The following is a 24092-nucleotide window of genomic DNA, read 5'->3' on the forward strand; positions in this document are numbered from 1 at the left end:
TACAAGTTTTCTTGACACACCACTGATGAGCTTAAACGTAATAATAAGATACAAAGAATTTTTATTTCACAATATTACGTTAAAAAAATTACAGAATTAGGCCAGGCATGCTGGCGCACACTTATAATCCCTGCGCTTGGGAGGCGGAGATAGGATTGCGCAGATTTGAAGCCAGGCTCGCTGACTTAAGAAACCCTGCTTCTAAATTAAAAAATATATAAAACAAATAGGTGTCTGGGAGTGTAGCCCAGAGGTAGAAGGGTTTCCAGGAACTCTAGTACCCCCCCCCCAATTACAGAATTATAGGTCGTGGTAGCACATGCTTGTAATTCCAGTACTCAGAAGACTGAGAGAGGATCGCAGGTTCACAGTCAGTCTCAGCTACTTAGTACAAGCCTGTTTCAAATTAAAGTATAGGGACAGGGGTGTAGCTCAGAGGAAAAATGCCCCTGGGTTCAATCCCCCATGCCACACACATAAAGACTACAGAATTATAAAATATCAAGTTAGGATGATTTATCTTATAATTAGCTATAAGCTCAAAATATATAAAATATAAATACTTACTGCAAAAAGAGCAGGACCCATGTATGTCTCCATGTATTGATAATACAAGGACATTATTTTCACCAGATTCTGTAAAGCAGCCACTCGTACCTTTAAGAACAGATTATATGATTTATTAAAATAACAACATGCTAGCCATTATTAGCACACTAATAATCCAAACATTCGGGAGGATGAGACAGGAGGACCAAGGTTCGAGGACAGCCTCAGCTTCTTAGGCTCTTTGAAAATCAGTGAGACCCTGTTTCAAAATAAATAATAAAAAATAAGGCCAGCCGTGGTGGCATACGCTTGTAATCGTGGTTCGTGGACAGCCTCAGCTACTTAGGGAGGCCCTCTGCAACTTAGTGAGACCTGGTTTCAAATAAAGAATAAAAAACAGGGCAGGGGGTGTAGCTCTGAAATCGAATGCCCCTGGGTTCCATCCCCAGACCAGAAAAAAATTAAAAATAAAAATAGGGCAGGGGGTAGCTCAGATGTAGAATGCCCCTGGATTCTATCCCCAGTACCACAAAACAAAACAAAAAACAATGCTGGGCAGGGTGGTATACTCCTGGATTCCCAGTACTTGAAAGAATCCTGGGACTGGGTGTGGTGGGGCACCGCTTGTAATCCCAGCACTTGGGAGGCTGAGACCGGAGGATCGCGGTTCGCAGACAGTCTCAGCTACTTAGTGAGGCCCTTTGCGACTCAGTGAGACCTAGTTTCAAAGTAAAGAATAAAAAATAAGGCAAAGGGGTGAAGCTCAGAGGTCGAATGCCCCTGGGTTCTGCTCTGGCAGACAGATAAACAGCTCAGAGGTACACTGCTCGTAGGTTCAATCCCCAGTATAGCAAAAAATGATGAAAAAAAAAAATTATCCAGGCATAGTGGCGTACACTTGTAATCCCCGCGCTTGGGAGGCAGAGACAGGAGGATCACAAAGGTTCGAAGCCAGCCTCACTGGCTTAAGAGACCCTGTTTCCAAATAAAAAAAATATATAAAAATAGGTCTGGGGGTATAGCCCTGAGGTAGAAGAGTTTCCAGGAACCCAATTACACACACACACACACACACACACACACACACACACACACACACACACACACACACACACACACACACACACAAAAGTCTAAGCCAGGTGTGGTAGCATATGCTTAGTAATCCCAGCATTCAGGAGGCTGAGGCCAGAGGATTGTGGTCTGCAGACAGCTTCAGCTACTTAGTGAGGTCCTCCACAACTACCCTGTTTCAAAATAAAGAATAAGCCAGGCGTGGTGGCACACGCTTGTAATCCCAGCATTTGGGAAGCTGAAACAGTAGGATTGCACAGGTTTGAAGCCATCCTCAGTTACTTAGTGAGGCCCTTTGCAACGCAGTGAGACCCTGTTTCAAAATAAAGAATAAAAAAACAGGGCTGGGGGTGTCGCTTGGAGGTAGAATACTCCAGGGTTCCATCCTCAGTACCATAAACAAACAAACAACCGAATAAATGAAATGAAAAAAAAAAAAAAACAAAACAAAAAAAAACCAGTGCAGGTAGTATAGCTCAGAGGTCCATCCCCAGATCCGAAAAAAATAAAATAAAATTCTGGGGGTATATCTCAAAGGTTGAACACTGGGTTCAATCCTCAGTACCAAAATAAATAAATAAATAAACAAAAATGTTTCAAAATAAAGAACCAGCCGGGCATGGTAATGCTGCATGTTTGTAATCCCCAAGCTTGAGAGGCGGAGACAGGAGGATCATGCAGGTTTGAAGCCAGCATCAGCTACTTAGTGAGGCTCTCAGAAACTTACTAAGACCCCATTTCCAAATAAAATATAAAATAGATCTGGGATGTGTACCCCAGAGGTAGAAAGCCCTTGGGTTCCATTCCCAGTACCACAAAAAAAGTATAAATAAATAAAATAAAAATTAAAAAATGAAGTTGCCTGAGGAACCCACAGCAGGGATAAACTCACTAATGTGATTCAAACTAAAGATGTTATCTTCATCTTCACCGGCCTCAAGGGTTAGGTCAGGGCAATAGCAAAGCTGTTTCAATGCCTAAAGTTGAGACCAATCACTGGAATAACCCTTAACAATATAATAGCAAAGATGATCAAAACCTATTCCTCAGCCAGGCGTGGTAGGGCATGCTTGTAATTCCAGTACTTGGGAGGCTGAGACGGGTGAATCGCAGGTTAAAGGTCAGTGTGCCATAACTTAGTGAAACTCGGTTTCAACATAAAAAGTAAAATAGGACTAGGGGTTTAGCTCAGAGGTAAAATGTCCCTGAATTGAAATACCCAGACAGATAGACAGACAGACAGACACACACTCACCACCTCTCTTTATCATTTTCTGGTACTGGGCATTTAATCCAGGGGCATTTTACCTCCAAGCTGCACCTCTAGCTGAATTTTTTTTGTAAACAGGATCTCACTAAGTGAGTCTCATTACCTGCTGAGGCTGCCCTTGAATCTGCAATCTTCCTGTCTAAGCCTCCCAAATACTGAGGCATGTGCCACCACACCAGGCTTTTTAATCCTTTTCTAAGTACAGCGTAGCAGAGTGTGATAGCACACACCTTTAATCTTAGTATTTTGGAGGCAGAGACAGAAAGATCCTGGTTCGCAGACAGCCTTAGCTACTTAGTGAGGCCCTCTGCAAATTAGTGAGACAGTTTCAAAAAAGGGAATATAAAATAGGGCTGAAGGTGTAGCTCGGAGGTAGAATTCCCCTGGGTTGAACGAACGAACACACACACACACACACACACACACACACACACACACACACACACGCAACCTCCACTGTATTCTTTCCAAGAAGCTCTGCTGTTCTCTTCTCCAATATGCTGGAGAAAAATTCTTAATAATAATATTAGTCAAATCTTGTTTTTTAAATGCATGATTCAGAGCCAGGCATGGTGGCACAAGCTTGTAATCCCAACATTCGGGAGGCTGAGACCAGAGGATCGTGGTTCAATGACAGCCTCAGCTACTTAGTGAGGCCCTCTGCAACTCAGTGAGACCGGGTTTCAAAATAAAGAATAAAAAAATAGGATAGGGGGTGTAGCTCGGTGGTCGAATGCCCCTGGGTTCAATCCCCAGACCCACAAAAAAAGGGCATGATTCATTATATTTCAAAATTTGTATGTTACAGTTGGCATTTTCTAGGCAAGATGCAAGATATTTTTTCATATGATCACACACTTACCCTTGTATCTGGACACTGTGTGGCTTCACAGACCACCTGCATAATAAAGTGCCTTTCAGACTGCAGGAAGAAAAGAGATGAAGAGAATTAGGAAAACATAAACCAGACATAAAAATCCTACACTTTCACTATAAGGAAAGCCTATCATTTCCTTAGGTATAATCCAGAAATTCTTGAGGTAGCAATGACACCAAAGAGAAAACAGAGTTTGCCTTCAGTGTCTGCTATATGACCTGCCTTATAAGAAGGCCCTAATCTTTTAATCCCCAAGACCTTCACTAAGAAGACTGCAGGATGCAAGTTAACATAAAATGTAGGTCACAAGGTTTAAATAAAAACTGTCTCGGCCAGGCGTGGTGGTGCACTTGTAATCCCAGCGTTTGGGAGGCTGAGACAGGAGGTAGCCAACCTCAGCTACTTAGTGAGGCTCTCAGCAACGTAGTGAGACCCTGTTTCCAAATAAAACATAAAATAGGTCTGGGAGTACAGCCTGGAGGTAGAAAGCCTGTGGGTTCCACCCTCCGTACTAAAATAAATTTTTTAAATAAATGAATAAATCAAAATGTTCTGTTAAAAAAAAAAAAGAGCTGGGTACAGTGGCACACACTTGTGATCCCAGCAGTTGGGAGCCTGAGACTGGAGGATGGTAGGTTGGAGGCCAGCCTCAGCAACTTAGTTGATGGCCTCCACACCTCACTGAGACTTTGAAAATAAAAAATAAAACAGTACTGGGAGGTGTCGCTTGCAAGTAGAGTGCCCCTGAATTCAAGCCCTAGCACTACAAAAAATAAATAAGTAAATAAATGAAATCAGGCCTCAAAATAGCATCTGTATATCCATGTGAACAGCATTCACAATAGTCAAATGAAAAAAGACTCAAAGAGATGACCCAATACAAACACAAAGGAGTGTTATTCAGTCTTAAAAATGTCCGAGTCGAATTCCCAGGGCTACAAAAATAAACAAATATAAGAGTAAAAATAGAGCTGGGCGTGGTGGTGCACACTTGTAATCCCAGCATTCAGGAGGCTGAGATCCAAGGATCACGGTTCACAGACAGCTTCAGCTACTTAGTGAGGCTCTCCACAACTTAGTGAGACCCTATTTCAAAATACAGAATAAAAAATAGGGCAGGGAGTGTAGCTTGGAGGTAGAATGCCCCTGGGTTGACACCAATAAAATAAAGTAAAAGTAAAAATAAACGGGCTGGGAATGGTGGCTAACCTTGCAATCTCAGTACTTGGGAGGCTTAGTAAGGACTGCAGATTCACACCTCACAGAAAGGCAGTGAGACCCTGTTTCAAAATAAAAAAGAACAGGTGTGCTGGGTGTCATGGCCCACAACTTGTAATCCCTGCGCATGGGAGGCAGAGAAAGGAGGATCAAGCAGGTTCAAAGCCAGCCTTGCTGCCTTAAGAGACATTGTTTCCAAAAAAAAAAAAAAAAGAAAGAAAGAAAAGGTCTGGGAGTGTAGCCTGGAGGTAGAAGGGTTCCACCCAGTACCACCAAAAAAAAAAAAAAAAAAAAAAAAAAAGACCAGGTGTGGTGGTGCACACTTGTAATCCCAGTATTTGGGAGGCTGAGACAAGAGGATCACAGGTTCAAAGCGAGACTTGGCAATATAGTGAGGCTCCTGGCAACCTAGTTAGACTCTCTTTCCAAATAAATAAAATTGGGCTGAGGGTGTAGCTTGTAGGTAGAATGCATCTGGGTTCCATATCCAGTACCAAATATACCTGGAGGTGCAGCTCAGAGGTAAAATGTGCCTGGGTTCAATCCACAGTACCACAATAAATAAACAAGTAAGTAAATAAATGATAGTTTGGAAAGAGTTTTAAACAAAAAGAACCTTCCTAAGAAGGTATGAAACAGCCCAATTTCTGTTAATATTTTAAACACACCCCAAATATTCCCACAGTTTTAAATATAAAAGGAAGAATCTAAGCTTGGAAACACTTTAGGACCACTTATTCCAGGAGACTAATGAGAAATGGCAAACACCTACCTCATGGCCATTAGCTCACACAACATAATTCTCAACTGGGATAAAGATCAACACTTTTAAATAAAATATAGCTCTCTAAAACAAAAAACAATAGCCAGATATGGTTTGGGATGTAGCTGAGAGGTAGAAGACCTCCTGATTCCATCCCCAGTATCACAAAAATAAATGAATGAATGTTCCACCAAGAGACAGGCATGGTGTCATCCCAGTACTTGGGGGAGGCTGAGACAAGAGGATAGCAGGTTCAAAGCCAGCCTCAGCAGTTTAGCAAAGCCTTCCATAACTTACCAAGACCCTGTTTTAAAATAAAAAAATAGAACCTGGGCCGGGTGTGGTGGCGCACGCTTATACTCCCCGTGCTTTAGAGGCAGAGACAGGAGTTTCACTCAGGTTCGAAGCCAGCCTCTCTCTGGCTTAAGAGACCCTGTTTCCAAATAAAATATAAAAAAATAGGTCTGGGAGTGTAGCCCAGAGGTAGAAGGGTTTCATCCCCAGTACCACCAAAAAAAAAAAAAAAAAAGAAGCTGGGTATGGTGCCACACGCCTGTAATCCCAGCATTTAGGTGGTTGAGACCTGAGGATCAAGGTTCCCAGACAGCCTCAGCTACTTAGTGAGGCCCTTCACAACTCAGACCCTGTTTCAAAATTAAGAGGACCAGGGGTGTAGCTCAAAAGTACACTGCCCCTGAGTTCCATCCCCAGTACCGTAAAAAAATAAATAAGTAAAAATAAAAAATAGGACTGGGGATGTAGCTCAGCTCTTTTTAGCAATAAATTATATACTTTGAAGTATAATGCCCAGCTCTAGAACATTTACCTAGCATCCACAAAGCCCTAGGTTTGATCTCCAGCACCAAAAGAGAAGAAATAAAACTCACCTCTTTGTCAAAGTTTGCTTTGGTGAACTCCAATGAGTTCAGGAGTGCATTAGTAGCAGCTAACTTCACATTATTACTAGGCTCTTCTTTCCTCATACCCTGGATTATGGCAGTCAAAATCTCATTGGATTTATCTTGTAGCTGCTCTGGATCCTGAACAGGCAAAGAAGCACAATGAACACACTAGTAATCCACACTGCCCAGCAGTCCTTTCACCATAGAATCCATTTAGAGCAAGCATGCCTTGGGACCTTTACATAAGTTTACATCTTGAGCCAGCACTACAAAGTACCTGCACAATACCCCACATGGCTAGAAGTACAAAATGGACTCAAAAGTTAAACTCATCAATGACATCTCTTACTTTTTAGCAGAATGACTGAGTATGAGGTAATACTGAACTTTTCTCGTATGTGCAAATAGAGATTGGCATGCTGCTGTTTTGTCCAACCCTGCCCCCACATTTGTACCAAAAAAAGTAAAGCTTCAGAATAGCCGAAGGCTAAAAATCAACACCTGAGTACAATATGTAGGGATATCTAAGTCCAGATCAAGTGCTATGGGCTTTTTTGCTTAGCAAAATCTGCAACAGCAGATACCAAGGACAGTAACCTCAAGAGCAGCAACAGTGATGTACTGGGCGTGGTGGCACACACCTATAATCCCAGTACTTGAAAGGCTGAGACAGGAGGACCACAGGTGCCAGACCAGCCCCAGCAACTTAGTGAGACCCTGTTTCAAAATAAAAAATATCGTGCTGGGAGTGTAGTTCAGAGGTAGAATGCCTCTGAGTTCAATCCCTAGGACAAGAAATCAACAGACAAATAGGGTTGGGGGTGTAGCTTAGAGGTAGAAGGCCGCTAGGGTTCAATCTCCAGTACCACAGACACACAAAAAAGTACTGTGATGACTTCAGTGGTTAAACCTACTGTCGCACCACAGGGATGATGATGCACACCTGTAATCCCAGTGCTTGGGAGGCTGAGACAGGGGATCACAGGTTTGAAGACACTCTCAGCAATTTAGCAAGGGTCTCAGCAACTTAGAGAGATCCTATTTCCAAAGAAAATAAAAGAGGGCTACAGATGAAATCCAGAGGTAGAAGGCCCCTGGGTTCTATCCCCTGTCTGTCTGACACACACAATGAGGCTGAGAGCCTCAGCTACTTAGTGAGGCTCTTAGCAACTTAGTGAGACCCTATTTCCAAATAAAATATAAAATAGGTCTGGGAGTGTAGCCCAGAGGTAGAAAGCCCCTGGGTTCCATTTCCAGTACCACACACAAAAAAGCCGGGTGCACACTTGTAATCCCCGCGCTTGGGAGACAGAGACAGGAGGATCGCGCGGGTTCGAAGCCAGCCTTGCTGGCTTAAGAGACCCTGTTTCCAAATAAAAAAATATAAAAAAAAAAGGTCTGGGAGTATATACCCCGGAGGTAGAAGGGTTTCCAGGAACCCCAGTACCACAAAAAAAAAAAAAAAAAAAAAAAAAAAAAAAAAAAAAAAGCTGGATGTAGTGGCACATGCGCTTGTAATCCTAGCACTTGGAATGCTGAGACACGAGGATCGCACAGATTTTCAAAGCCAGCCTCAGCTACTTAGTGAGACCCTGTTTCCAAATAAAATATAAAATAGGTCTGGGAGTATAGCCTGGAGGTAGAAAGCCCCTGGGCTCCACCCCAGCACACATTGTCCATTGAGAACTCTGAGCAAAGGAATCAGATCAGGTATACTCCAAATACAAACATCATTTCAAAAGCTTCCAGAACTAGGCGTGGTGGCACACACCTGTGATTCCAGAACTTTGGAGGCTGAGACAGGAGGAGGAACACAAGTTTGAGGCCAGCCTTAGCAATTTACCGAGTCTTGTGTTTCAAGATAAAAAAACAAAATAAACTAGGCATGGTGCTGTACACTTATAATCCTAGTACTTGGAAGGCTGAGACAGGAGGATTGCAGGTTCGACGGCCAGTCTGACCAACTTAGTGAGGCTCTCAGCAACTCAGTGAGATCTTATTTCCAAATAAAAAATAAAATAGGTCTGAGGGTATATCCCAGAGATAGTTCAATTCCCAGAACCACCAATATCAATCAATCAATAAAAATTAATAGGACTAAGGGTATAGATCGGAGGTGGAATGCCTCTAGATTGAACCTCTAGCACCAAAAAAAGTAAATAAATAAAATAAAATGTGGATGGAAGTGTAGATCAGAGGAAGAACACCACTGATTTCAATTCTGAGTACCGCAAAAGTTTTTCTGGTGACCAAGGGCTCTATTGCTCTATTGCACTTGGTCACCATACTCAAAGCCCTACTAGGTTTGATACCCCGTACCGCCCCCCAAAAATAAAAATCTTCAAACCTATGAATCTCCATTTTGCTTTTGTTATTTTTTTCCTTTTTGTTGGTGCTAGAGATCAAACCCCGAGCCTTGCACATGCTAGGCAAGTACACTACAACTGAGGCACATTCCTAGCCCCACTCTGAGTTTGTGATTCTCAGGTTTCTTTTTGTGTGTATGTAGTATTGAGGATTAAACCCAGGGACATTCTGCCTCTGAGCTATACTCCCAGCCCTATTTTTTATTCTTTATTTTTAAACAGGGTCTCACTAAGTTGTGGAGGACCGCAATAAGTAGCTGAGGCTGGCTGTGAACCCGCAATCCTATTTCAGCCTCCCAAGTACTGGGGATTACAAGCACGTACCACCATATCTGACTCTCAAAAAGTTTCTTTACTTCAGTGCATAATTAGCAACAAGAAGAGAGTTCTAAGTTAACAAATAAAGCAATCCTACTTTCAAGACACTGCAGCAGCCTAGTTTTCTTCACAAGTTAACAGTGACTACCATGCACATCACAGTAAAAGGATCTATAAATTATATCAGGGAATCACTTACTATATCTTGGCAAATATAACCAATAGCTTCCAACGTTGACTCTTTCATATGCTCTGTGCTGTTGGGGTTTGTGACATTGGCCACTAGCTGAGGAATAAGTTCTGGCCACTGGTTTACTGGGATCTCTGCACAAGCAATACCAGCCACACACTGCGAGGCAGAGCTAGGCCGGTAAGTTTCTGTGCCCAAAGTCTGTAAAACCTGGAGAGAAAAAAAGAGGACAAAATGTATCAATTTATAACACAATTTGAGCATATTTTGCCAACTACCACACCTTTCATATCACTGTCACTAAATGTTGTCAAAAACAAATAAGAACACCAGCCTCAAGAGTAACACCTACAAAATCAACACTATCCAGGGTCTAAAAGCAAAACCAACCACCTCCCTGTTGCTGGAAATTCTCCCAAACCACATACCTCACCTAAACATTCAACACAAGTAGAAAACTAGCAGTCAGGAGAGGTAGCATTAAAAGGTCAGAGGCAGCCAGGCATGATGGCCACTTTTGTAATTCCAACTACTCAGGAGACTGAGGCAGGGAGGATCTCAAGTTCAAAAGCAGCCATGGCAACTTAGTGACGCACACTTGTAATCCCTGCGCTTGGGAGGCTGAGAGGGGATTACACAGGTTGGAAGCCAGCCTCAGCTACTTAGTGAGGCTCAGCAACTTAGTGAGACCCTGTTTCCAAAGTATAGAAAATAGGTGAGATAGAAATAGTCCCTGGGTTCCACCCCCAATACCACCAAATAAATAAATAAATAAATAAATAAATAAATAAATAAATAAATAAATACTAAATGTAGCAGCTGGGCATGGTGGTGCATGCTTGTAATCCCTATACTTGGCAGGATGAGACAGGAGGATTGTACTTTGAGTACAGCCTCAGCTACTTTAGTGAGGCTCTTTGCAATTCAGTGAGACCCTGTTTTAAAATAAAGAATACAAAATAAGGATGGGGGTGTAGTTCGAAGGTAGAACACCCCTGGGTTCCACCCCCAGTTCTGGGGGAAAAAAAAAAAAAGAATAAAAAACAGGACTGGAGAGTAACTTGAAGATAAAATACCCCTGGGGTTTAATCTCCACTATCACACACACAAAAAAAAGGCCTGGAGAGGCAGCTCAGTGGTAGAGCACTCCTGATTCAATCTCTAATGTTAGCAGAACCCGCATGCCTGTAATCTCAGTATCTGGAAGGCTGACAGGAGGAGCACAGGTTTGTAGTCAGCTTTGGTAATTCAGCAAGACCCTCAGCAACCTAGTGAAATTCTGTCACAAAACAAAAAATATAAGGCTGAGGGGTATAGCTTGGAGGTGGAATACCCCTAGGTTCAATTCCATAAGCCCCTCCCCCAAAAAGGCTAACTATGGGGCACTCAGGTAGGTCTGGGTGATAGGAGGTCATTGTCTAACTTCTCTCTGGTGACATGAAACAAACCCCCTTCCCTTTGACCACCCAGAGTCAAGTATTCTGAGTAACACAAAGAAAGGTTTTAGGGTAAACAACATTACTAAACAGTTACTGATGCTACCAAAACCTAAGACCTAAACGTTCCTTAATTTCTAATCTGAAAAGATTAATTCTGTTTGCCCAACAACAAAAGGAGGTCTCACTAAAAGACGAGAGTCAGGGTCATAACATCTACACAGAGTAAGGGTCAGGTTCCTCACTACATCTCGTTGTACCATCAATAGATCCCAAGAACTAGTCTGATACACCAATTAAAATGAGATCTAGGCGGGCGTGGTGGCGCATGCTTATAATCCCAGCAATCGGGAGGCTGAGGCTGGAGGATTGTGGTTCGCAGACAGCCACAGCTACTTAGTGAGGCCCTCTACAACTTAGTGAGACTGTTTCAAAATAAAGAATGAAAAATAGGACAGGGGGTGAAGCTTGGAGGTTGAATGCCCCTGGGATTGATCCCCAGACCCACATACACACACACAAAAAAGAGATTCACTTATTAAATATCTCACCAGGAATGGTAACCACTCAAGCATTTATGAGGGGTAAAGCACAGGTTTGGATAAAGGATGAAGCTACCACTGACCCATGATTAATCATTACCATTATCAGCTAATTCAGTCTATGAACTAAGAATCACCAGTCAACTCATAGACAGTTAACTGTTCCTGGCATGAGGACAGGACAAAGAATAGCTGCCAGATATTCAGGCCAGCTCTGCTGACTGGGTCAGGTCACATAGTACCCTGCTTTGTAGCTATCAGCTAATAATGAGCTCCCCAGCTTTCACTCTTATGCAGTATAAGATCACCTCTGCCGGCCTCACCCAAACAGCTCTACCCAGTAACAACACAGTTCTGATTCCAAATGTAGGTTTTTGCTCTCTAGGACTAGCAGAGCTAGAATGGACGTGAACAAAAACTGTTTATCAAAGACAAAATGTAGTGATAGAAAAAAAAATAACTTTGATTGTTCAAAATACCAGGGGCGAAATGGGTATTAACCAAATTTTTATTAAAAACCCAGTCCAAGCCAGGCATAGTGACGCAGGCTTGTAATGCCAGCATTTGGGAGGCTGAGATGGGATAGCGGTTTGAGGAAAGGCTCAGCTACTACTTAGTGAGGCCCTTTACAATTCAGTGAGACCCTATTTCAAAATAATAAAAATAGGGCTGGGGGTATAGCTTGCAGGTAGAATGCCCTTGGGTTCCATCCCGAGTACTGGGGGAAAAACAAAAACAAAAACAAAAACAGTCCAGCCGGGCGTGGTGACGCATGCTTATAATCCCAGCATTTGGTTTGGGAGGCTAAGACAGTAGGCTCTTCTTGGTTCAGGATAGCCTCAGCTACTACTTAGTGAGGCCCTGTGCAACTCAATGAGACCCTGTTTCAAAATAAAGAATAAGCCGGGCGTGGTGGCGCACGCTTGTAATCCCCGCGCTTGGGAGGCAGAGACAGGAGGATCGCGCAGGTTCGAAGCCAGCCGCGCGCGCTGGCTTAGGAGACCCTGTTTCCAAATGAAAATGTAAAAATAGGTCTGGGAGTGTAGCCCGGAGGTAGAAGGGCTTCCAGGAACCCCAGTACCACCAAAAAAAAACAAAAAACAAACAAAATAAAGAATAAAAACTAGGCCTAGGGCTGTAGCTCAGAGGTAGTATGCCCCTGGGTTCCATACCCAGTACCAAAAAAAAAATCCAAGTCCAAAGCCAGGTGTGGTGGTACACAACTTTAATCCCAGTATTTGGGAGACTGAGACAAGGAGACCCTAGGCAAATGAACAAGATTATTTCCAAATAAAAAAACAAAATAGGATTGGGGATATAGCTTGGAGGTAAAATGCTCTATAGTTCAATTCCCAGCACTGAAAGACTGATTCAATCCAAGTCAGGTAAGATACACCTCTATATCCCATATTCAGAAGGCTGAAAGAGGACTGTGAGGTAAAGGTAACCTGGGTGACTTGGCAAGATCTGTCTAAATAATAAAAACAAAGGCTGGGGATGTAACTCAGTGGTTCAAACCCCAGATACCACACACACACACACACACACACACACATTCCTGGTAAGGATGCCTTTTTTCAAAGGCAGAGGGAGGGGTGCAGACTTGATTTAATTTTGGGGTGTGTGTATGGTACTGGGGATTAAACCCAGGGGCATTCTACCTCCAAGGTACACCCCCAGCCCTGGTTTTTTTTTTTTTTTTTAAAAACAAGATCTCACTACAGGGGAGTAGTGAGTTGGCCTGGGCCACCTTCCCCCCCTCTTGCCATTTTGGCATGGAGCTGTAACTATTTCCTGTATTTCTCTTTTCTGTATTTCTTTTTAATAAACTTCTTTAAATCTTAAAAAAAAAAAAAACCAAGATCTCACTACACACTACATTGATAAGAGTCTCACTACTTGTGAGGCTATCCTGGAACCTACAATCCTCCTGTCTCAGCTTCCTAAGTACTAGGATTATAAACATGTGCCACCATGCCTGGTTAAAAAACAATTAATGGACAAAAATTATATATTGCTGGGCATGGTGGCAAACACTTGTAATCCCAGTACTTAGGAGGCTAAAACAGGAGGATTCAAAGCCAGCCTCAGCAACTTAGTGAGACCCTGTTTCAAAATAAAAAGTAAAATAGGGTCAGGAGTATCACTCAGAGATGGAACACTCCTGGGTTAAATCCCTAGTATGACCACCAAAATATTCACACACACAAATATATGCATATAGCCGGGCGTGGTGGCGCACACTGTAATCCCAGCATTTGGAAGGCTGAGACTGGAGGATCACAGTTCGCAGACAGCCTCAGCTACTTAGTGAGGCCCTTCGCAACTCAGTGAGACCCTGTTTCAAAATCAAGAATAAAAAATCGGACAGGGGTGTAGGTCGGAGGTCAAATGCCCGAGTTCCAGCCCCAGACCCCCCCCCACACACATTTTTAGAGTACCACGCATTGCTGCAATACACACGCACTGCATAAAATTCAAATCAAGACCAGGCATGGTGGCATTCCTCTAACCCCAGTCAGTACTTAAGAGGCAGGAAGATTACAGGTTCAAGGACAGCTTCAGCAATTTAGCAAGATACTCTCAGTTACTTAGGGAGACTTTGTTTCAAAACAAAAAGCAAGGCTGATGTGGTGGCCCACAATTGTAATCCCAGCATTCAGAAGGCTGAGACTAAAGGATCATGGCTCATAGGCAGCCTCAGCTACTTAGTGAGGCCCTTCACAACTCAGAGAGACCCTGTTTCAAAATAAAGAATTAAAAAATAGGGCTGCGGGTATAGCTCGGAGGTACAATGCCTCTGGGTTCCATCCCCAGTAGGGAAAGAAAAAAAGTAAAACATCCTGCTGAGAGTATATTTTGGGCATAGAATACTGGGATCCATCTCCTTTACTAATGGGGGGGGGGGGAGGAAAAGAAAACATTCACACCGAGGTAAGTGTATCTGTCCTTGCTTTGTAGTAAAAACACTCAAACCCTCTCGTCTTAGCAGACCATGATAGCACATGCTTGAAATCCAAGTATTTGTTAGGCTGCGACAGGAAGATCACAGGTTTGCTTTCAACCGTACCAACTTGGTGAGGACCTTCACAAATTAGTGAGACCCTGTTTCAAAACAAAAAAATCCTCTCATCTTGCCTTTTCAGTATTATATGCTACCATATTCTGTTCGTCCTACAGCGTTAATAGCACCATACATCTTATTTCTCTTATCTGTAATTTTGTACCCAGTAACCAAGCTTTCTCCACTCCTCCTTCTCCCTGCGAGGGCGCCTTTTCCTTTTTTTTTTTTTTTTTTGTAATAATGGGGGTGGAACCAAGGGCATTCTACCTCCCAACTATGCCCCTTTATTGTGTACCACGTTGTCTCCTAGTGCACCTGTGGAGCACAGAGAATCCCACTCATCTTTGTCTCTTCTATAAATTGCTTTTAGAAGACAGTTAATATCACTTGAGGTAATTTAGAGAATACAGACGTCCAACTTCTAAGTACTGAAATCTATTTTTTCTAAACTAGGGGGGACACTACAGTAATACTCAATTATCAGAAATCAAGAGGAAGCTGGGCGTGGTGGCGCTCGTCTATAATCCCAGCATTTGGGAGACTCAGGAGGATCCAGTCGTGACAGCCTCAGCTACTACTTAGGCCCTTTGCAACTCAGTGAGACCCTGTTTCAAAATAAAGAATAAAAAGATACGGCTTGGGTTGTACCTCGGTGGTAGAATGCTTCTGGGTTCTATACCCAGTACCACAAAAAAAAAAAAAAAAAAAATCAAGAGGAGCTAGCTGAGCCGGGCGTGGTGCTGCAAGCTTGTAATCCCCGCGCTTGGGAGGTGGAGACAGGAGGATCACACAGGTTTGAAGCAAGCATTAGCTTGCTTAAGAGACCCTATTTCCAAATAAAAAAATATAAAATAGGTCTGGGTGTTTAGCCCGGAGGCAGAAGGCCCCTGGGTTCCATCCCCAGTACCACAAAAAAAAAAAAAGAGCTAGCTGAATTGGTGGTGCACACCTCCAGTCCCAGTGACTCATGAGGTCAAAAACTCAAGACCAGATGGGCAAAATAGAGACTTAATCTCAAAATAGGTGGTGAAGGAAGAACTACTTGTGTTCCAATACCCAGATTTCAAAGAAAAAACAAGCCACCAGCACTGAGAGCATTAATTAGCTGATATGCTACACGAGGGAGAAAGGCCAGGGTAATGACTAACACCCTAAGTTCATACTAATTTCTTTTAAGCCCAAGAGCTCTACCACAGCCATGGGCTGTCCGCACATCTGTAACCTCCTGGTAATTGGGAGGCTGAGATGAGAGAAGTGCAGTGTGAGGACCTATCAAAATTAAAAATAAAAGGCCGGGCATGGTGGTGCATGCTTATAATCCCAGTGAGACTGTCTCAAAAACTAAAAAAAAAAAAAAAAAAAAAAAGCCGGGTATGATGGCGCATGCTAGTAAACCCACACTTGGGAGGCTGAGACAGGAGGATCAGGAAGGTTCGAAGCCAGCCTCAGCTGGCTTAAGAGACCCTGTTTCCAAATAAAATATAAGATAGGTCTGGGAGTATAGCCCGGAGGTAGAAGGCCCCTGGGTTCCATCCATAGTACCACCAAAAACAAACAAACAAACAAACAAACTGAAAAATAGGGCTGGGAGCCAGGCGTGGTGGCGCACACTTGTAATCCCAGCATTTGGGAGGCTGAGACCAGAGGATCGCAGTTGGCGGACAGCCTCAGCTACTACTTAGTGAGGCCCTCTGCAACTTAGTGAGACCTGTTTTTTTTGGGTGGTACTAGGGATGGAACCCAGGGGCTTTCCACATCTGGGTTACACTCCCAGACCTATTTTATATTTATTTGGAAACAGGGTCTCACTAAGTTGCTGAGAGCCTCATTAAGTAGCTGAGGCTGGCTTCGAACCTGCATGATCCTCCTGTCTCAGCCTCCCAAGCACGGGGATTATAAGCGTGCACCACCATGCCTGGCTTGAGACCCTGTTTTAAAAATAAAGAATAAAAAATAGGGCAGGGGGTGTAACTCAGAGGTCAAACGCCCTTTGGTTCCATCCCCAGACCCCCCCCACAAAAAAAAAAGAAAAAAAAAGGGGGGGCTGGGGCTGTAGCACAGAGGTACAATGTCCCTGGGTTCCATCCCCAGTATCGCAAAAAATTTAAAAAGGGGGGGGGGGGCTGGAGATGTAGCTTAGATCACCTCTGGGTTTGATCCCCTGAAAAAGAGCTGGGAATGGTGGCAGTTATCCTAGTACTTGGGAGATCAAGACAGGAGGATTCCAGATTCATGGCCAGCCTCAGCTACTCAGTGAGACTTTTAGTGACCTAGTGAGATCTTGTTTCAAAACAAAACAGGAGCCAAACAAGATGGTACATGTTTATAATTCCAGTACCTGGGAGGCTGAGACTGAAGGATTGCAGGTTTGCAGCCAGCCTCTGCTACTTAGTGAGGCTCTCTGCAACTCAGTGAGACTGTTTCAAAATAAAGAATACAAAATGGGGGAAGGGGGTGTAGATCTGAAGTAGAATGCCCCTGGGTACAACCCCAGTAGGAAAAAAAATACACACACACACACACACACTCACGTCATTACACAAGCAAACCCAATACGGATATAGAAGTAGCTTTATATACTCCAAAGATAATTCAAAACAAGGTGGGCATGGTGCCACATCCATATAATCCCAGCACTCGGGAGGCTGAGACTGGAGGATTGTGGTTCTTGGACAGCCTCAGCTACTTAGTGAGGCCCTCTGCAACTCAATGAGACCCTGTTTCAAAATAAAGAATAAAAAATAACAGCCGGGCGTGGTGGCGCACACTTGTAATCCCCGCGCTTGGGAGGCTGAGACAGGAGGATCGCACAGGTTTGAAGCCAGCCTCGGCTACTTAGTGAGGCTCTCAGCAACTTAGTGAGACCCTGTTTCCAAATAAAATATAAAAAAGGTCTGGGAGTATAGCCCGGAGGTAGAAAGCCTCTGGGTTCCACCCCTAGTACCACCAATAAATAAATAAATAAATAAATAAATAAATAAGCTGGGCGTGGTGGCACACCCAGCATTTGGGAGGTTGAGACCCAAGGATTGCGGTTCGCGGACAGCCTCAGCTATTTAGTGAGGCCCTCCACAACTTAGTGAGACCCTGTATCAAAAATAAAGAACAAAAAATAGGCCAGGGAGAATGCCCCTGGGTTCTATCCCCAGTACCGCAAAAAAAAAAAAAAAAAAAAAAAAAAAAAAAATCCATCTAAGAATAAAAAATACAGTTAGGGGTATAGCTTGTAAATAGAATTCCCCTGGGTTTCATCCCCAGTACTATAATAAAAAAATTAAAAATAAGTCAGGTTTTCTAACTTAATTTCTGCATAAGTACAACTACAGAAACTCCCCACCAGTATTCTTTCAAATTCTACCTAGGATAAAAATGACTGCATAGAAGCCGGATGTGGTGGCGCACACTAGTAATCCCAGAATTTGGGAGGCGGAGACAGGAAGATCGCAGTTCGCAGACAGCCTCAGATACTTAGTGAGGCTCTTCGCAACTCAGTGAGACCCTGTTTCAAAATAAAGAATAAAAAATTGGGCAGGGGGTGTAGCTCGGAGGTCAAATGCCTCTGGGTTCCATCCCAGACCCGCAAAAAAAAAAAAAAAAAAAAAAAAAAAAGACTGCATAGATGTTTAACATACTCTTCCCCTTTGGGCCTTATCCCTGTAATAACATCAGTAGCTAAAGAGCTTAATAGCCCGAAGTAGGAAGCCCCTGGGTTGTTCCATCCCAGTAAACACACACACACACACACACACACACACACACACACACACACACACACACACCTGGGAGTATAGCCCGGAGGAGAAAAAGCCCCTGGGCTCCACCCCAGTTCCAAAAAATAAATCAATAAACCTGTCTAATATATTCCAAATCCTTTGCTTTTAGCTAGAATTATTGATTTCCAATTCAACAAGTTACAAGAATGCCGTAATGCAAAGCAACAAAATAACATTCAATTTTTCTCAAAATTCATCTCAATCTTTAAACACCTTGGAAAGCAATTCAGGTGGTTTCTAAAGGTTTTTTGTAATTTGTTAAGTATATAAATGCACCTTCAATGTCATACTCTTACATTACAAACTTTTGGGGCTTGAAAGACCCCAAATCTTTTTTTGTGTAGCAATGGGAATTGAACCCAGGGGCATTCTACCTCTGAGCTATACACCAGGTCCTATTTTTTTATTTTGAAACAAGGTCTTATCTTACTAAACAGGGCGAGGTGGTGCATACTTGTAATCCCAGCATTTGAGAGGCTGAGACAAGAGGATTGTGGTTCAAGGTCAGCCTCAGTTACTTAGTGAGGCCCTTTGCAATTCAGTGAGACTCTGTTTCAAAATAAAAAAATAGGGCTGGAAGTGTAGCTGGGAGGTAGAATGCCCCTGGCTTCTATTCCCAGTACTGTAAAAAAGACAAAAACAAGAACAAAAAACAGGGTCTTACTAATTTGCGGAGGGTCTCACAAGGTTGCCTATGCTGGCTGGAAACCTGCAATCCTCCTGTCTCAGCCTCCCAAATATTAGGACTAGAGTGTGCACCACCACGCCCGGCTTCCAAAGAGGTCATTTAACTCTCCACTGCTCCACACCTAAACCACCACAGAGATTGAGAACTATCCAGAGCAGACATTCAACAAGACCCAGGTGTTGAGCTAACTGAAATAACCACTTGGAACAACGGTTTTAAAAATACCTTAGAAGTGCACACTTATAATCCCAGTAATTGGGTGCCTGAGACAGGAGGGTTGCAGGTACTTGGCCAGCCTCAGTTACTTAGTGAGGCCCTCTACAACTTAGTAACAATGTATTTCAAAATAAATTAAAAAATAGGGCTGGGTGTGTAGCTCGGAGGTAGAATGTCCCTGGGTTCAATCCTCAGTACCACAAAAAAACAAAAACCTGAGCCTGCTGGGCACGGAGACACACGCTTGTATCCTTAGTACTTAGGAGGCTGAAACAGAAGATCACAGGTCCAAGAACAGCCTCAGCAATTTAGTGAGGCCCTCAGCAACCAAGTGACACCTTGTTTCAAAATAAAGATTAAAAAATAGGGCATGGGGGTGCACACTTGTAATCCCCTGCACTTGGGAGGCAGAGACAGGAGGATCGCGCAGGTTCGAAGCCAGCTGCGTTGGCTTAAGAGACCCTGTTTCCAAATAAAAAAAAGTATAAAAAAAGGTCTGGGAGTGTAGCACGGAGGTAGAAGGGTTTCCAGGAAGCCCAGTACCACCAAAAAGAAAAAATAGGGCTGGAGGACAGCTTGGTGGTAGAATGCCGGAGTTCAATCCCCAGTACTGCAAAACAAAACCAGAGTCTCATTCTAAACCCTCCAAACCCTAATTTCTGGAGAGCTCAGGGTTGGGGGAAGTAGACATATACACATTTCCAAGTACTGAGGACTGAACCCAGGGCCTCACACATGGTAGGCAAGCAGTCTACCACTGAGTTACTCCCCCAGCCCTGGAAAAAGAGAGAGATATAGAAAAGAGAGATATATAGAGATTGTGCGTGCGTGCGTGCGTGTGTGTGTATGAGTGCACACATATGTTCTTTTTTCTTTTGGTAGTAGGGTTTAAGCTCAAGGGCATTCTATTTCTAATATATATACCAACTTTTAATTTTCTGTTTTGAGATGAGGTCTCACTAAGTTGCTGAGTCTCGCTACACTGCTGAGGCTGTCCTTGAACCTTCAATCCTCCTGTCTCAGCCTCCCAAGTACTGGAATTACAGGCATGTGCCCCCACATCTGGCTAAAAATATGTATATTATTAAATTCCCTACGTGATTCTGACATACAGCGTTAATTAGTATACTACTCCAATTCACCAAATAACAATTAGTTTCCCACACTGCTGCAGGCTAACCTAGTCATCTGAAAAAGAATTTCAATTCAATTAACAGAGAAGCTGAATTGAGAGATTTAAAATGAATACAATTTTTATCTTCAGATAAAAAAGTTTAGATTCGAGAAATATCACACCATCAATCTGTCCCATGCAAATGACAAACAAACTGATATATTTCTTGTACCCCTGGAATTATGACCAAAAAGAGATTAAAGTTACTTACATAGTTCTTGACTTCCCGCCGAGCATTAGCATCAATAGCAAGCCACCTCTGCTGATACTGTGCCTTGATATCTGGATCTTTTGATGTCAAAGAGTTCTTGATTTGTAGACCAGCTGCAACTCTGGCAACCTGACTGTTTCCTGGATTTGCCAGCACTCTGGACAGTTCCACAAGGAAAGTGGGCTTTTAAGAAAAGATGCATTTGTGAATAAAAATCTTTTAGGAATTTCAACAACTGAGAATAGCTTACTGAGTATGAAACCACTGGACAGGGATGGGGGGGGGGCGGGTGTTCTAACAAAGCAAGACCCCAGCTCAAAAAAAAAAAAAAAAAAGAGTACATGGAAGTTACATCTTTTCCTATCACAATCTTACTGCCCAAATCTTCACAATAGATACCTAGAATTAAAGCAAGCTTAACAATCTGGTAGTCAGTGGATTCTTCTATCTACACTGGAGTGTTCCGAGCATATAAACAATGTATGACACTCAATAAATATTTGTTAGCCGGGCCTGGTGGCCCACACTTGTAATCCCAGCATCGGGATGCTCAGATCAGAGGATCACAGTTCGTGGACAGCCTCAGCTACTTAGTGAGGCCCTTCACAAATCAGAGACCATTTCAAAAATAAAAGACTAAAATCAAAAATTTTTTGTTGAATAAAGATGACAAAATAGAAAATTTCTTTTCCAAATTTAAAAACTTTAGTGCAAAAAGAATGATACTCAGGACAGCTTCTGATCTCATAGAAGCATGTCATCTTTTAAAGAGGGAAAATACAGCAGGGCATGGTGGTACGCACTTTTAATCTCAGTACTTGGGAAGGTGAGACAGGAGGACTGGAGGTTCAAAGCCAGCCTCAGCAATTTAGTGAGGTTCTCAGCAACCTAGTGAGACCCAGTTTAAAAAACAAAATCAGGCTAGGGTGTAGCTTAGAGGTAGAATGTCTCTGGGTTCAATTCCCGGCATCAAAAGAGGGGGAAAAAAAGGGGGAGAAAATACAGATGAACCTAAACAGACTTAGGAGCCTAGTTCTCATTTTACTTGTGTTAAAGAAAGCACATTTATTAGCTGGGCATGATGGTACACGCTTGTAATCCCAGCATTTAGGAGGCTGAGACAGGAGAATCAATTCACAAACAGCCTCAGCTACTACTTAGTGAGGCCCTTTGCAACTCAGTGAGACCCTGTTTCAAAATAAAGAATAAAATATAGGGCTGGGGGTGTACTCAGAAGGTAGAATGCCCCTGCGTTCCATTCCCAGTGCTGCATAAAAAAGCATTTGCCAGGCGTGGTGGCGCATGCTTGTAATCCCAGCTCTTGGGAGGCTGAAACAGGAGGATCACACAGGTTCGAAGCCAGCCTCAGCTACTTAGTGAGGCTCTCAGCAACTTGGTGAGACCCTGTTTCCAAATAAAATAGAAAGTAGGTCTGGGGTATAACCCAGAGGTAGAAAAGCCCCTCCCTGGGTTCCACCCCCAGCACCATAAAAAAAAAAAACAAATTTATAAGAAAAGATGCTAACAAATGTAAAATTAAGGGGAAAGATAAAAATGGCAAGGTAAGTTGTTTCCAGGAAAATTATTACATATTTAATAGTCAACAGTGAATGCACTAAAGGTTCTTAAACATTTCGGACTTGAGTTGTCCACTGAACACTGTGAATCTGTGAAAAGCATTCTCAATCTTTTGTAATACACAATAAAGCATTCTCAATCTTTTGTAATACACAAGTCTCAGAGACTATTTTTTGTTTAAAATGTTAATCCATACATATCTTTCCCTCTACCAAAACCAGCCCTGACCAAATAGGAAAGTTAACAGATGCCAAAAGCAGATACATTTTCTTACTGCTAACCTCAGCAGAGGATAATTCCCACAAGTCTTATTATGTGCCAGTTAAGAATGTAAAAGCTTTTACAAATTAGCAAAAGGAGAAATAAGAATACACCCTAAATAGAATTATCAGTCTACAGGAGCAGGAAAGCCTTGTCTAGAAAAGTTAAGGTTAAAATGTCAACCAAAGCTAGCACATATAAGTACAAGAAAAAAAAAACATTCAAAGGCATTGTGTATAAAATAAGCTTTGTCACTTTGTTGTCCTTGTTGAAATTATTTTACCAAGAGACCACAAAAGAACACGTTTGGTTACACTGTTATTTACAGTCATTACCCTATAACCTTTTAAAAGAGGTCAGGTATCACCCACCCTTCTTCAGTCTGCTCTCTATCCCCCACTCAACAGGAGAGGGACACCAAAGAGAAACATTTCAGGCACCAGGCTACTTCAATCTGTTTACCCCACTTTTTTCCATAAATGGTTCATACATCAGGGGACTTATCTTCCCTTTTTCTGTACCCCTTAAATTTGAACATTAAAAAAAAAAAGGGAGGAACTTTCTCCTCCCTGATTTCATCAGGAAATAGGCCTGATCTCAAGGATGAGCCTGCCTGTTGTCTGGGTGCTGATCCCTAGTCCAGGTCCAAGTATATATTTATATACGTATCCCAGAGCAGAAAAAATATTAGTGGGAATGGTTTCAGAGGCAGTCCGGGGCCAGGTCTGGCTATGGGCACAGACCCGGGGAGACAGGAAAGGGCAGAGCTCTGCAAAGTAGGTGGAGAGAGGCACCGAGGCTAAGAGACAGGAAGGAGAAGCCGGCCTCGGCCAGCACAGGCCGGGCAGCCGGGCCCAGAGCTTCCACATGGCCCCTAGGCCCGGCTCCCCCACCCCCACCCTTGCTGAACACGCAGCGCCGCGCAACCTAACTTCCTTTCCCTCCCTCTTTCTCTCTCCCGCTGCACCGCCGCCCTCAGGCCGCGCGGCGATTGGGCGACGGTCACCCCGGCACCCCGCGCCATTGGCCAGCCGCGGGGCCCGGGGCGGGACACACCCACCGGCTTCCCGATGGCGGGGTTAGGTTGGACCGGGCGGGGGGAGGGGGACGGGATGGGGCGGGGTGGGTTCCCGAGGCCTGGGCCTCCGGGAGGGCGGGAAGGCCCGCACGCAGGGATGGGGACGCGGCGGGATGGGGCGCGGCGGGGAGGCACGCACCAGGTTCTCCACGGCTGCACGCTCCAGGAACTTCTGTGCCGCTTCCAGCTCCAGCCGATCTGGAGGGAAGGAAAAGTGGGGACGCGCGCGGGGTCAGAGGGGCCAGGCTCCCCTCCCCCACCCGATCACCTCAGCCCGACCCCCGGCCCCGCGTCCTACCCGGAGACACGGTCTTCTCGAGGATGGTGATCAGCTCCATAGCGGCGGTGGCAGCGACTCCTCCCAAGACGACGGTCCGGCCTCCCGGGCGGCGGCTCCAACTGGGGATGGGGGTTGGGGGTCGGGTGGGAAGGGAGGGTGGGGTGGGGGGCGGGGGTCACCACAAGCCCATTCACCGGTTGACTCCCGGCGGGCGCCCGGCTCTCCTTCCTCCCTCTCGACTTCCTTCCGCCCTCCTGGTGTGCT

The 24092-nt window shown here is 43.8% G+C and overlaps 1 protein-coding gene across 1 annotated transcript in view; it reads right to left on the reverse strand.

Annotated features, from left to right (window-relative positions):
- The window catches only part of KPNB1 (karyopherin subunit beta 1), a gene marked incomplete at both ends in the record, with an annotated part of 44093 nt that extends 20207 nt beyond the window's left edge, over nt 1–23886 (reverse strand). The window contains 7 exons of the mRNA XM_080713304.1: nt 568–657; nt 3756–3815; nt 6639–6791; nt 9537–9737; nt 20632–20814; nt 23688–23746; nt 23847–23886. Coding sequence (XP_080569430.1) covers nt 568–657; nt 3756–3815; nt 6639–6791; nt 9537–9737; nt 20632–20814; nt 23688–23746; nt 23847–23886 — 786 coding nt within the window. The remainder of the gene's footprint in view (nt 1–567; nt 658–3755; nt 3816–6638; nt 6792–9536; nt 9738–20631; nt 20815–23687; nt 23747–23846) is intronic.
- Nucleotides 23887–24092: the final 206 nt, after the last annotated feature.

The sequence above is a fragment of the Muscardinus avellanarius genome (genome assembly GCF_963383645.1).
Source record: "Muscardinus avellanarius genome assembly, chromosome: 16".
Classification (NCBI taxonomy): Eukaryota; Metazoa; Chordata; class Mammalia; order Rodentia; family Gliridae; genus Muscardinus; species Muscardinus avellanarius.